The 14,870-nt window shown below is 41.2% G+C and overlaps 1 protein-coding gene across 3 annotated transcripts in view; it reads left to right on the top strand.

The window, feature by feature from the left end:
• The window catches only part of LOC104009172 (maltase-glucoamylase), a 56,692-nt gene extending 43,723 nt beyond the window's left edge, over positions 1–12,969 (top strand). For all 3 annotated transcript variants that reach the window (XM_087777793.1, XM_087777794.1, XM_087777792.1), the window contains 11 exons: positions 1,183–1,316; positions 2,912–2,946; positions 3,045–3,161; positions 3,992–4,140; positions 6,869–6,953; positions 7,097–7,153; positions 7,743–7,867; positions 8,279–8,367; positions 9,074–9,123; positions 11,748–11,918; positions 12,778–12,969. In XM_087777793.1, the coding sequence (XP_087633919.1) occupies positions 1,183–1,316; positions 2,912–2,946; positions 3,045–3,161; positions 3,992–4,140; positions 6,869–6,953; positions 7,097–7,153; positions 7,743–7,867; positions 8,279–8,367; positions 9,074–9,123; positions 11,748–11,918; positions 12,778–12,840 (1,075 nt within the window). In that variant the 3' untranslated portion in view covers positions 12,841–12,969. The remainder of the gene's footprint in view (positions 1–1,182; positions 1,317–2,911; positions 2,947–3,044; positions 3,162–3,991; positions 4,141–6,868; positions 6,954–7,096; positions 7,154–7,742; positions 7,868–8,278; positions 8,368–9,073; positions 9,124–11,747; positions 11,919–12,777) is intronic.
• The last annotated feature ends 1,901 nt before the right edge of the window (positions 12,970–14,870 follow it).

Genomic DNA, 14,870 nt, shown 5'->3' with positions numbered 1-14,870 from the left:
ATATGTATCTTATATATAAAATTATATATCTTATATATAAAAATATATCATATATGTACATATCATAATATATTGCAAAGAAATAAAAGAGACCAGAAGACTTACTGTGTATCTTGGAAGAAATAATTGTACTACGTTAGTCTAGTTGCATTACTAAGGGAATTTCAGTGAACAGTATGTAATTCTAGCGTCACAAAAGCTGCAAATCTTGTAGAAAAATAGATAGTAACTTATTGGAAGCAGCATTTTAGGCCACTACGATGGAGGTACCGAGAGCGCGAAGCAATTTCGTCAGTGAAGGGCTTTAACTAGTATTTTTTTGTGAATCTTTACAGCTTGCGGAGGAATTCTCCTAAGAAATCAGACAGCCGATGCGTACACCGTAGTCACACAACAGAGATTAACGACATAGGTTTTAGCAAAAAGTGCCAGCATCATCATCAGCGAAATTAAGTAGCATAAATTCTGCCTAACTTAGTTGTTTTTTTTTTTTTTACTTTGTTTTTTGGCTTTTCTCTTTGACTTTGACTTTAAACGTTTTTTTGACTCGGTCGCCTTTACAGGTATCTTGCTGTGGTGGTCAAAGACTTCTTTAAGGAAATGAAAATCCATGCTGGCTATTTCAAATAATCTTATTTCCTTTGCAATGATTACAGAGCAAAGGCTTATTTTTTGTTCCAGTACCCTTTTGGCAACTAAGGCTATGCTGACAGGTCTAATAGTCCCAGTACTTCTTTTTTCTCCCTTATTATTGCCTTGGTCTGAATTTTGTTAGGATGATTTTTAGCCGTTGCTGCAAGTTTTCTAGTATTGCAATAACGGACTAACGTGCCCTGGACCAGATCATGCGATCCTTTAAAAATGCGTAAGTTGGGCTACCCTTCTGCTTTCCCATTAGCCTTAACTGGAAATCCTTAATTTAGGGCCTCCTCGCTTTGCCAATTCATTTCCTAACTACGATTTGGTTGACACTTAGTTTCTGCAGGTGTGTGAACCATAGTGAATTCCAACAAAACCCACAGCTCGGTTGATTTACGGCTGCCCATGCTCACAAGGACAGCACAGCAGCGCTTGCCTACAGAAATATAAGCCACCGATTTTATTTTCAGAGTTGTGCGTAAGACCTTTTACGATTATCTTAGTTCTCATCCTGTTGGTTTCTTCTCCCACGTGCAACCCCAGTGCCTTGCGGAATATCACAAAGGAGCGAGGAATCGTCGTCACCCGTTCAACCTACCCCACCAGCGGAAGATGGTCGGGACATTGGCTGGGAGACAACACAGCAGCCTGGAATCAGCTCGATAAATCCATTATCGGTACGTCGACGCAACCTATAACCAATTTATTCCATGTTTCTTCTTGGTTTCCTTCCTAATAATCACATCTTTTGAGCCGAAGTGGGCTACTCAGTTGAGGAATCAGAATTTATGGCCAATTTCTTCTTGATCTTCTTTTTCTTCTTATGGCCTGTTAAGAAAATCCTCACAGTTTCTATAGGAATTGGGTTTGATTGCATGGGTTTGAGCACCACATTGTCCTCAAATTCATCCCCTATCATCTTCCCATTATCCTCTTCCCATTGCCCGAAATCTGCTGCTTTACTTCTTAAGAACCGGCTTTCCTGGGGGAATTCTGGCAATTCTTTTTCTCATCCCGAGTTGTACGATCTAGGCAACCCTCACCGTGGTTATTTGTAGAATCATAGAACGCTATGGGATGGAAGGGACCTTTAAAGCTCCTCCAGTCCATCCCCCCTGCAGTTGGCAGGGACATCTCCAACCACATCAGGTTGCTCAGAGCCCCGTCCAACCTGGCCTTGAATGTTTCCAAGGATGGGGCATCACCACCTCTCTGGGCAACCCCTGCCAGTGTTTCACCACCCTCAGCGTAAACAATTTCTTCCTTATATCCAGTCTGAATCTCCCCTCTTTCAGTTTAAAACCATCCCCCCTTGTCCTATCACTACAGGCCCTGCTAAAAACTCTGTCCCCATCTTTCTTCTAAGCCCCCTTTAAGTACTGAAAGGCCGCAGTCAGGTCTCCCCGCAGCCTTCTCCTCTCCAGGCTGAACACCCCCACCTCTCTCAGCCTTTCCTCACAGCAGAGGTGCTCCAGCCCTCTCATCATCTCCGTGGCCTCCTCTGGCCCCGCTCCACCAGCTCCATGTCCTCCCCGTGCTGAGGACCCCCGAGCTGGACGCGGGGCTCCAGGGGGGTCTCCCCAGAGCGGAGCAGAGGGGCAGAATCCCCTCCCTCGCCCCGCTGCCCACGCTGCGGGGGATGCAGCCCAGGAGACGCTTGGCTTTCTGGGCTGCCAGAGCACATTGCCGGCACGTGGCCAGCTTTTCATCTCCCAGCACCCCCAAGTCCTTCTCCTCAGGGCTGCTCTCCATCCCTCCATCCCCCAGCCTGTGCTGACACCAGGGATTGCCCCGACCCCGGTGCAGGACCTTGCCCTTGCCCTTGTTGAACCCCTGAGGTTCACACGGGCCCCCCTCTCCAGCCTGTCCAGGTCCCTCTGGATGCCATCCCGTCCCTCAGGCGTGTCGACTGCACCCCTCAGCTTGGTGTCATCTGCAAACTTGCTGAGGGTGCACTCGCTCCCGCTGTCTGTGTCATTGATGAAGATATTGAACGGCACCGGCCCCAGTACGGACCCCTGAGGGACACCACTCATCACTGGTCTCCATCTGGACACCGAGCCATTGACCACTACCCTCTGGATGCGAGCATCCAGCCAATTCCTTATCCACCAAACAGTCCGCCCATCAAATCCACATCCTTCCAATTCAGAGAGGAGGATATTGTGGGGGACCGTGTCAAAGGCCTTACGGAAGTCCAGATAGATGACAGCCGTTCTTATTGAATTATTATTATAATTATTATTATTGAATTGTTTTTTTTTCATTGCAGGTATGATGGAGTTTAGTCTCTTTGGAATATCTTACGTAAGCTCCCAATTTATCGCCTTATATTTCAGTTATCTTTATTAACAAAAGTGTATAGTATTGCCATTGGATTTTTTTTATTTTTTTTTAATTTTCAGACAGGAGCAGATATCTGCGGCTTCTTTGGAGACTCGGAGTATGAGCTGTGTGTTCGATGGATGGAACTGGGTGCCTTTTACCCATATTCAAGGAATCACAATGGAAAAGGAGCCAAGGTGGGCACCTTCCACATTTGCTTCGAGCGAGTTGTTTTTTATTTCCCATTTTTTTCCCCGTTTCCTACATTTTTTGGTTCCCCATATATGCTATAGTTAGGTAAACACACCACAGCTACAAGAAGAAAACGCTTATTTTTCATACGTTCCAGTTCTACTTAAACATACCACCTCTGCAAGACTAAAATAGTTAATTTTGTCATGTAGGCCATCTTTATTTAAACGTACCACACTTATGAGGCTGAAATAGTTACTTTTATACACATTTCAAGGGGCAAAACTGACCTTAGTGTTGTCATCCCTAATTATTCGTCATTTTCCAGCAAATTAGAAAAGGGAACAGTGGAATGAGATTCCCGAGTATCTAAAATTCCTGTACTTTCCCTACTTTGTGCTATAAAATATCGTATTTCTTTTAAGAATAAATGAAATTAACTGTTTAAATGCAGGACTGTGCTGCTTTAGGACTCTGTGATAGAAAAACAAGAGAACTGGCAAAATGGCAATAAAGGAAACAGCGTTTTTATCCTCATTGGAGCTTTAGGTCGAGCAGAGCTATTTGTCCTTCGTTAAACAACAGAGAAATAAATAAAGGGACTCTAAATTAGAGGAGGCCAAGGAATTTGTAAGGCTCCACCCAGATCTCCTCAGCTACGCTTTGCTATGTCGACTTTGAGGCGTGTTGGACAATTACTGCCGCTAAATTATATGAATTTGTGGGTAATAAGATGAAAAAAAGATGCTAAACACGAGGTCTTTTTTTTTTCCGCCATCTCTTCCCAACCAAATAATCCTGCTCGAATAATGAGAGCCCCTTTTCTCTTGTTTAGAGGCAAGATCCTGTTGCCTGGAATTCAACATTTGAAGACATTTCCAGGAAAGTGCTAAACATAAGATATACCCTCTTACCCTATTTGTACACATTAATGTACGAAGCCAACGCTCACGGCAGCACCGTCATCCGCCCTCTGCTCCACGAGTAAGTGCGGTCCTTCCTTCTCCGTTAATAATGAATTCCCACGGAAGTCCGTAAGGTTTCCGTGATTGTCGTCAAAAGCTTTTCCCTCAGTTACAGCAATTTTTCTTTTCAAACTGGCAAGGGATCGAGAATTTGCGTGTTCGGCATCGGCTCGCCATGACAGCTCAAGGTCTCCATTTCCCACAGCGCCAACGTTTTTTTCTGATCTCTAAATATAGTCAATATATAAATTTTAAAGCTCATTCTCGTCATCCCTAGTGGCATTCAGCAAATACGTTCTGCCTGGTGCTGGATATACGTAGAATCGGAAAGCACGTGGTGCAAAAATACCTGGGCAAAAATTTTAAGCAGAGAAACGGAAAAAGAGGGAGAAAACAGGGGTTTTGACACAAGTCTTGAGGCAGTTGCAGGGCAAGGTAACTTATTTTGGCTAAACTGATATAGCAGTTTTTTTAAAAAAAAGGGTTTTATAGCATTTTTCTTTTAACAAAGTCATGTTTTTAGAGACGTAAGACTTTATTTGTACCTGGTCAGAAGGGGCAATGCGTGCCAAAGACTGGTTAATGCCTTAATGTTAAGGATGAAGTCTGATTTTTAAAAATGCTTGTCTTCCGCTGAAAAACACACTGAATTGTCAGCATGTAATCCCGGCCTAATTTTGACTAATCTAAGCCTTGATTCTGACAAAGTACCTGTCAAAAAAAAAAACCTGGTACAAATCAGAAAGTAATTGGGCCACTACTTAATTTTGCTGTTGCTAATATCAAGCAAAAGTGATTTTTTGGAAACTTTGGTGATCTAAATATACTAATTTTTAGTATATATGTATTTTATATATTATATTTATATTGTATGTATTTATTTATATATATATTGTATATATTTATTTTACTAATAAAATTTTTAGTATATATGTAGGTACAGGCCAGCAAACACATAGAAACAGCAGAAATGAAAATTAAGTAATAGATGGTATTTCCCTAAAGATTTTCACATTAGGATCTTAACGCATTCTTCACAAGCTTTAATTGATACATTTGTAAATAAAATGGGATTAGTTTTTCTTTACGGTGTTTCTGAGTGCTCTCGTCACCTGATGGTGTTCAGTAATTGGCAGAGAGTTTTGTTTCTGAGCATCTAACCGTGGCTTTAGTTCTTCTGCTTCATCTAATATGGGATGATAATGGGATTTCATTTCTGATAACTCATTCTCTGCTTTGTATTTCAAAGAATTTGTCACCTGCATCAGTTTCTCATGTTCATCTCTAGGAATGTAGTCCAAAGCTGTATCATCTGGAGTTTTTCTCTTCCTATAGTCTTCAAGCTCTGTTTGTGCTTCTTTGTACGACTGAGACAAATCACTAAGTTGTCTGTGGAGCCCATCTATCATTCCGTGCATCGCAGCTTTCATTTCTCCAGCGTCAGCGCTAGACTCCAACGGCGTCTGATTTGTCAGCTTGTCCTGTAGCCTTTTAATCTCCTCTTGCCCTTCTTTGTACCTCTCAATCAACAATGCTTTCTCGTGATTAATGTTATCAATAACTGAACGATATGAATTCTTCATTTCCTCACGCTCTTCCCCAGGCAAATCGCTTGCCACATTCTGCTCTCTTTCTGCAAACTTTTTCTGTAGCTCTCTCACTTTCTCTTTTTGTCTTTCACTTTCCTCCAACGCTGCTTCTTTTTTGGAGAAGAGGAGGCTGAGGGGAGCCCTCATCGCTCTCTATGACTACCTGAAAGGAGGCTGTAGCGAGGTGGGGGTCGGTCTCTTCTCCCCAGTAACAAGCGATGGGACGAGAGGAAACGGCCTCAAGCTGCGCCAGGGCAGGTTTAGAATCATAGAATCGTTAAGGTTGGAAAAAACCCTGAAGATCATCGAGTCCAACCGTTAACCTATCACTGCCAAGTCCACCACTAAACCATGTCCTCGAGCACCACATCTATCCGTTCTTTAAACACCTCCAGGGATGGAGGCTCAACCACTTCCCTGGGCAGCCTGTGCCAATGCTTGACCACCCTTTTGGTGAAGAAGTTTTTCCTAATATCCAACCTAAACCTCCCCTGGCGCAGCTTGAGGCTGTTTCCTCTCGTCCCATCGCTTGTTACTAGGGAGAAGAGGCCGACCCCCCACCTCACTACAACCTCCTTTCAGGCAGCTGTAGAGAGCAATAAGGTCCCCCCTCAGCCTCCTCTTCTCCAGGCTAAACAACCCCAGCTGCCTCAGCTTCTCTCCTCGTAAGACTTGTGCTCTAGACCCTTCACCAACTTCGTTGCCCTCCTCTGGACATGCTCCAGCACCTTGATGTCCTTCTTGGAGTGAAGGGCCCAAAACTAGGTTGGATATTAGGAAAAACTTCTTCACCGAAAGGGTTCTCAAGCATTGGAACAGGCTGCCCAGGGAAGTGGTTGAGTCTCCATCCCTGGAGGTATTTGAAAGCTGGGTAGACGTGGTGCTGGAGGACATGGTTTAGTGGTGGACTTGGTAGTGATAGGTTAACGGTTGGACTCGATGATCTTAAAGGTCTTTTCCAACCTTAACGATTCTATGATTCTGTGATTCTAATTTTAACAGTTATTATCTGTTATTACTAAATAGGTAATAATAGTACCTAGTATTACTGGTAGCAGTTGAGGAAATGGTAGTTTTACTGAGAAAAAGGGCTGCATCAAGGAAACATTCGGGGAAAGGTTGACACCGAGGGTTTGACCGCTCTTCGTTCCTTGGCAGGTTTGTGGAAGACAAAAGGACGTGGGAAATATATGAACAATTTCTGTGGGGCCCGGCACTGCTCATCAGCCCTGTACTGAAACAGGTGGGTATCAGAAATAGAAATATCAGAAAAGTTGGGGAAAAAAATTAGAAAATATTAGAAATTCATGAAAATATTAGAAGTGACTTGAGCTAAACTTTACTTTTTGGCTTTAATAGACTTAAACCAACAATGTTTAATTCCAGGGTGCTGTAGAGGTGAATGCTTACCTACCCAAAGCCCGCTGGTATGATTACTACACAGTAAGTCATTTTTAAAACTATATTATATTTATTTTTTCCTCATATGTTTAAGGAGGAGTCCAGTTTGCTGGGGGGGAGTGTGAATCCACCACCTCTGTTTTACCAACATGTGACTAGTAGGAGTTTTTAGTGATATAAAAAATGACATCTTGGCTAAATTTTTTGTTAAATTCATCAGTTTGATTTAATATAATCTTGTTCAACACGACCAGTAAATAGGTGAAATAATATCTGTAATCTGAAGTGCTTCCATGTTTGCCTTGTTTTTTAACCCTTCAACGATACATTGAATTTCTTTTCTAAGAATGGTGGAGTGGAGAAAGACAAAAGTTTTAAACAATTTTGACAGCCTCAGGCTTTAAAAGTCACCCTGTTTATCAGGTGTTGTGTAATTGTTCTATATGTGCAGAATTTCAGATGTTATCTTGAAAATACGTAGCTCTGCATTAAAAAAAAATAATACTAAATACTAAATACGAAATACGAAATACTAAGTACTAAGTACTAAATACTAAATACTTTTCATACTAAAAAAATGTTTAAAATGCATAATTCAACAAAGACTTTTTTTTTTTTTTGTCATAAATAGGGTAAGTACATTGGCTTTAGGGGACAATTCAGGGATTTACCATCTCCTTTGGAACACATCAACCTCCATGTCCGCGGCGGTTACATCCTCCCTCAGCAAAGCCCTGCTAATACGACGTTTTACAGGTATGATAAGAAGAACCAAGCCATTAAAATTTAATTTAATTTTTTTTTTTTTTTTTGCTTTGTAAGGGAGATCTTTAATTAGTGGCCTGTGTGTATTAATTACATAGCGAGAGCATTTTTCCGGACTCCTTATTTTCAGCCTGGGAAAAACAAAATTTTCCCATGCTTGGAAGTATCTCCCACTTCGTATAAACATTAGCAGTCCTGAGAAAATCAATATACGTGGTAGCACCTTAACTTTATGGCCCTTTTTTTCTCTTTGTGGTTTCCTCCCCACGGCCTCCGTTAAACGTAACGCTATGGGTTGGTAACAGAGAGAAATTGTGCTGTGTACAATGTCTGTAATATAAATTATAGCGCTTGCGAAACATAAAATGTGATTGCCCAAGAAAAATATTCTTTATTTCGTAGCCGAAAAAACCCGTTGGCACTTATTGTTGCTCTGAGTGACAGTCAACTTGCAGAAGGTCAGCTTTATTGGGACGACGGGGTGCGCATTGGTAAGTACCAAGTTTCTTGTTTACATGATAAATTCAGTAATTCAGAGTCTACAATGCATAAATATTGCCTTTCTTTAGCTCGGTGGATTGCTAACGTGAACAGTTAATTTTTATTCTGGGGTTGTTGTATGATTGCGCAACACGGCATTGGAAGCATGAGCACAAACCAGAAAAAAAAGGACAGTTAAATGATTAAGCTTAATTAATTAAACTAAAATTACAGTAAAATGTAAACCAATGAAAAGGATAAAATGTAAAATGAGTAAATTGATGGTAAAATAGTAACCTAATGTTGTTATTTATAGAATATATATTTTGTATAAGTCGAACTGTGCCCTGGACTTAGGACAACGCATATGAGGAGGATTTGTTCTCAAACTTATGGGGAACATCACCATAGATGGGAAGCTTTAATTAATTTCCTTGATATTAATAAATTCAAATTATCTTCAGATAAGACATATCTAGAGTCTCTTACCCTTATCTACATCTACAGTGTATTATCCTTGTGATAACTGTAAGCTATCCCCTGAGATGATCACAAGTAATGCACAAAATTGTGGGGTTTTTTAACGTACCGAAACGTTGCAAGGAGTCTGCACAATGCGTGCACATGCCTGTAGTATACGCGGCACGATTCTTCTATTTAATTAAAAAAAACAAAGGTGAATAGCAAATACATTTTACTATTCTTTCTTTTTCACAGATGCATATGAAGATGGTGTATATCTGCTGACCTCCTTCACTGCTAATCGGGTATGTCATGGAAACTAAGTGGTTTTGAGTAGCCACGGTGATTATTGTCGTTTAATCAATGTATTTTAATTTAGCATTTTAAAAAATGTATTAATATCCCAACACGCCACTAATCCTCTGGGATGGACTAGCTCTTATCCGGTATCATGAAAACCATTGCAGGTCTTTAATGGTTGATTAAAAAAAAAAAAAAAGCAATATATGCAATAGCGTATCCTAGGTGGATAAACTAATTTTGCAATAAATTGGGGCAACTTAATTTATTTCAGTGGGGTTATTCCACATAGGTATGTTTATATTAAGTAGCTGGCCCAGCCTGAGGCCTCCAAGACAGACGGTGGCTCACGTTTGTTATCTCCACATCGGTTTTCAGTAAGTGAGGAGGTTTTAATTTACCAGTAAAAATCCCAGACACAGCCGTTCACAAATTCTCCTTCTACATATCAAGGACTTTAGGAGTGTTTTGTGCCCGGGCTCCAATATCATGCAATTCATATAATTTAATTGTGTTAAGAACAAATTTAAGCTGGATTCAGAAGACGCCTGTTTTTGCTTATCTCTATATTTGTTGTATATTCACGATGTTATAATTTCTTACAATTCTGAAAATGCCAGCTTGTTTCAAAAAGGATTTGTAGGAAATGAAAGCAGGTAGCAATGCAGAAATCCAATCAGGCCAATATTTTGTCAGATAGGTATTCCACATCGCTTTTGCGGATCATTTATTAGCATCTATGTAAATGAATACATTTTAGCTAATCAGCTCGTGCGTATGTTATAGCCTCGCAGTTAAGCGTATAGATCTGTATAGGACACAGATTTACTTGGACAGATTAGAAAGAAGGGACTATATCCAAAATAAATCTATCCAGTCTGGAATATAGCCACAGTTAGATCCTGGAAAGTGCTTTCAAATGGTTTATAAATCTGTGAGTGTCCAGTAGAGCCGTGGCCTCCAAGTTTTTTTGACCATGCATCCCTAGCAGGAAAAATTTTTGAGCATCTCCCCCAACATACGCATATTTAGTTATAAATTATATCCGCGTGCTACCGTACCATTATGTACATTATAAACCACACACAAAAATCAAAATTAAAAAAGGAGGGTAAAGATGAAAGAGATGCTATTATAAAAATAATCTTGATTTTATTTATTAATAGCACAGAAATATTTTCTTCCCGCACCCCAATGGATTTTCTCGCACAGCATTGCAATAGAGGACAGTATTTTCTGCTACCGCTATCAAATATCCACGGGAGGAGCCTGATGGGAAAGCAGAGAAAAGCTAGTTGGGCAAAACCCGTTTAATTTTGTTTAATTGTTGTTAATAATTGTCAATTGTTTAAAGGTCCTTTGACCAGAGGCTGGTCTGGAGTCACTGACGCAGTTTGTGACTACTTTTTATCGTTATTCTTAATTTTTATCATTATTCAACATAGAAGAGCAACCATGGAGCAGTTATCGTGTAAAAAGTCAGCGATCAGTACTGCGTATTATAATTATTGGCATTTACAACATGCCAGCTTTAAATTTGTGTTTTAAGCGGTTGAATAGCTGGGATTAAATTAGATGGTAATGATACGGACTATCTATTTAAAAGAAAAGCATTTTTTACGGTAAGAAAAAAGGATGTTGTTTCATTTGTTTTCCATGGTGGCCAAAATGTGCTATTATTTTATGCTCAGTGCTCTTATTGCTCATTCGTTTTGACTTTGTCGGGTAACTGGACATTAGCTCCTAAGGGAAAAAAGGGTTTTTTTGCTGTTTCCAGTTGTAAGATTACATAGTAAACGCACATTTTCTTGCTCTTACAGAAAGCTGGTAAGGAAAAGTTTAATTAAAGCGGTCTTAAATTGAGCAATAATGAAGAATGCAATAAAATAACTATATAATTACATTGTATTTGTATAATTACATCATAGCAGATTTGCATGGAAGAGGAGCTGGGATCTGGCCCAGTAAGTGCCACCTCTGGGCAACTTTAATATTCTCTGCCCGGAGACCTGGTAGAATTGGGTGCAAACTAAAGAAATTGTGAATCCGTTACCTACCTAAAATCAAATCAGCTGGTCCAAGAAATGCTCCCCCCGCCCCGATTCACCCTCCTATTTCGTTAGGTCAGGAATGAAGAGTTTTGCAATCCACCCTAAGCATTTTTTGCGATTGTAAAAGGCGATTTAAAAAAAAACAAAAACAACAACCTAGCAAAATACCCGCAGGACTCGAGCAATCACCAGTGGACGCACAGAAAGCTTTCCACTGAATTCAGTAGTTTGGGAAACTTCAGAGAATTACAGGAAACTGAGGAAAAAAAGGTCTGAATTATGAAAATGTGTTGTTTTAATCCTTTCTTATGCTGCAAAATTGCTGTCAGGACAAATTTGTTTGATATTCAGCACCTCGTTGGTAGGGAAGTCTGCGAGAGATGTCTGAAGGTGGAGGAACTAGGAAAATCAAAGCCTCCAACGTCTGGAAAATAAATAACAACATAGAGGGTTTGTTTTTTTTTTTTAAATTGAAGAAGAGCAAAAAATTGGAAGCCTCAAGCGGGCTGAAAAAAGTGTATTCTGCCAAGGAACTGCCCAAGGACAAATCACTGAGTTTCTTTTTCCTCTTCCTGCAGAACATTTTAGAGATAAAGGCTTTGCACCGTGGTTATGCCGATCCCAATAATTTGAAGTTTACTCAAATTCAAATTTGGGGGGTGACCTCGCATGTCCAGGAGGTGACGGTATCGCAGAATGGTGGAGCAATCCAGTCTCCTCATGTTGTGTCCTACAACAACCAAACCCAGGTAAGTTTGACAGTTTACGGTGAAATCCTATCTTTGCCGTTCGTTTTGTGCTCTTAAACCCTTGGGGATTCACCTCTTGGCTGTAATACAATTTCTAAAATATATTTCTTTGCTGTAGTAAAACCACTGACAGCGAAGAAGTAAGAACTCAGGGTACTTTTGCTACAAATTTTTTTCCTACAGAATTAATGAAGTCTTGTCCCAAGTCATGGTCACGCTGTTCAGTGAGAGCCGCAAGCTAAAATCAGTTGACGTTTAATTTAATTTAACGCCCTTCCTACAGAACTCAGTGTCCTGTTGAGTCTCATTTATTTCTGCCTTTCATTGGGAAGCCAGAAGATAATCTATTAAAATACAAAAGTGTTATCTGAAAGGAATATATAATATAGAAAAATATTATGTAAAATCTATGGTAACAGCATAGCATAATAGAATATAATTTAATATGATAAAATACAATATAATGCAATGTAATGTAATATATAATGTAACATAATAGAACATACCGCAATGCAATACAATATAATTAATGTAATATAATTAAGATAATGCAATGCAATGCAATATAATGTAATGTAATGTAATATAATATAATATAATATAATGTAATATCATATCATAAATATAATATAATGTAATATAATATAATGTAATATAATGTAATATAATGTAATATAATGTAATGTAATGTAATATAATATAATATAATATAATATATTAACCAAAAAGATGAATTAAGAAGCTAAAGAGAAGTAATCTGAAATAAGAACCTGCTGTCTTCTCTGAGCTGCAGAAAACCAAGGCATCCTCAGAGCAGAGTTGCTCATTGGGTTTTTTTTTGTTTGTTTGTTTTTCAAAGGTCCTGGAAATCACCCGGCTTGAACTTGAATTAGGCAAAGACTACACATTACAATGGAGATAAAATGGCTGCAAATAACGCCTGCTGCTGAGCTGAACTTTCTCAGCTTCACAAATTTTTCCCTTCCCCGAATTTTTCCCTTCCCCTTCGGTCTATTTGATGTCTTAAAATACGTCGCACTGAAACCATGTACAGCCAGTTTGTATTAAGTTATTATGTGCAGAAAGGAGTCGTGGTTTGGTATAGATCCCGGCTAACTACACGCTCTCCTTGTAAAGTGGAATTTGTTTTTTGGGCGCAGGTATAAATTGGGAGAGGAATGGCTGGAGAGCAGCAGTGTGCCCTGGCAGCCAAGAGAATTGTGTGCAGTTCTGGGTCCCACCATTTAAAAAGGACGTGAAGGTCCTTGAATGCGTCCAGAGGAGGGCAACAAAGCTGATGACGGGGCTGGAAGGTCGTAGAATCATAAAACACTTTGGGATGGAAGGGACCTTTAAAGGCCATCCAGTCCATCCCCCCTGCAATTGGCAGGGACATCTTCAACCAGATCAGGTTGCTCAGAGCCCCGTCCAGCCTGGCCTTGAATGTTTCCAAGAATGGGGCATCTCCCACCTCTTTGGGCAACCCATTGTAGTGTTTCACCACCCTCAGCGTAAAAAATTTCTTCCTTATATCGAGTCTGAATCTACCCTCTTTCAGTTTAAAACCATCTCCCCTTGTCCTGTCGCTACAGGCCCTGCTAAAAAGGAGCGGAGGAGCGGCTGAGCGCCCTGGGTTTGTCTCGTTTGGAGAGAAGGAGGCTGAGGGGCGACCTCGTGGCTCTCTGCAGCTTCCTGAGGAGGGGACGTGGAGAGGGAGGTGCTGGGCTCTTCTCCCTGGGATCCAGGGCCAGGATGCGTGGGAGTGGTTCAAGGCTGAGCCAGGGGAGGTTTAGACTGGAAACATCAGGAAGCATTTCTTCACCGAGAGGATGGTCAAAGACTGGAACAGGCTTCCTCGAGAGGTGGTCGATGCTCCGTGCCTGGCAGTGTTTAAGAGGCATTTGGACAATGCCCTTAATCATAGAATCATAGAATCGTTAAGGTTGGAAAAGACCTTTAAGATCATCAAGTCCAACCATTAACCTACCACTGCCAATTCCACCACTAAACCATGTCCCTAACACCACATCTCCCCATCTTTTAAATCCCTCCAGGGATGGGGACTCAGCCCCTGCCCTGGGCAGCCTGGGCCAGGGCCTGACAGCCCTTTCGGGGAAGAAATTTTTCCCAATACCCAACCCAAACCTGCCCTGGCGCAGCTTGAGGCCGTTCCCTCTCGTCCTATCGCTTGTTACTGGGGAGAAGAGACCGACCCCCCCCCCCCGGCTCCAGCCTCCTTTCAGGCAGTTGCAGAGAGCGATGAGGGCTTCCCTCAGCCTCCTCTTCTCCAGGCTGAATAATATGCTCCAGGCTTAATGCCATGCTTTAACTTCTGGTCAGCCCTGAATTGGTCAGGCAGTTGGACCAGAGGATCGTTGTAGCTCCCTTCCAACTGAAAAATATTCTAGTCTCGTCTCGTCTCGTCTATTCCCCTGCCTTGTGCAGGTGCTTCTGATCTCACGTGTGGCTCAGTAGCTGATGGGGCAGGATCAGGCCCCTGGCTTGTGCACATGGTTATGATGTCACGTTTTTCTGTTGAGCTAATTGGTCAAGATCGGGCCCTTTGCTTTTGCAGCTGCTTGGGATGTCAGGTGTGGTTGAGGAGCTGATAGGGCAGGAGCGGGTACCTGCCATGTTTTTGCGGAGGGATTGAGGGATGGACGGATGTTTTGGTGGATGGCTGGCTGAATTGGAAGGTTGGGATGATTGAGCAAAACTTGCAGCTCTTGGCAGTCCAGGTCCAGCCCGCTCCTGAATTTCAAACCCTGGGAAAATGCTGAAGAGAGTGTTTTTATGGCTCTGTCTCCTGGGCACAACAGGAGACAGCGAAATATTCCCACACCCTGAACAGCTTCATCATAAAAGCAGAAGTGTCTTTTCAAGCAAGGTTTTTCTGCCCACACTTAGTACTTTATGAAAAGAGCAAATGGGGACGGTGGTGGAAAAGGCAAA

Source organism: Nipponia nippon, unplaced genomic scaffold (genome assembly GCF_047370975.1).
Source record: "Nipponia nippon isolate SJK-2023a ecotype South Korea unplaced genomic scaffold, ASM4737097v1 scaffold_41, whole genome shotgun sequence".
In the NCBI taxonomy this organism is placed as follows: Eukaryota; Metazoa; Chordata; class Aves; order Pelecaniformes; family Threskiornithidae; genus Nipponia; species Nipponia nippon.
Note: the sequence above shows the minus strand (reverse complement) of the source record. Positions and strands in the feature narration are given on the sequence as shown.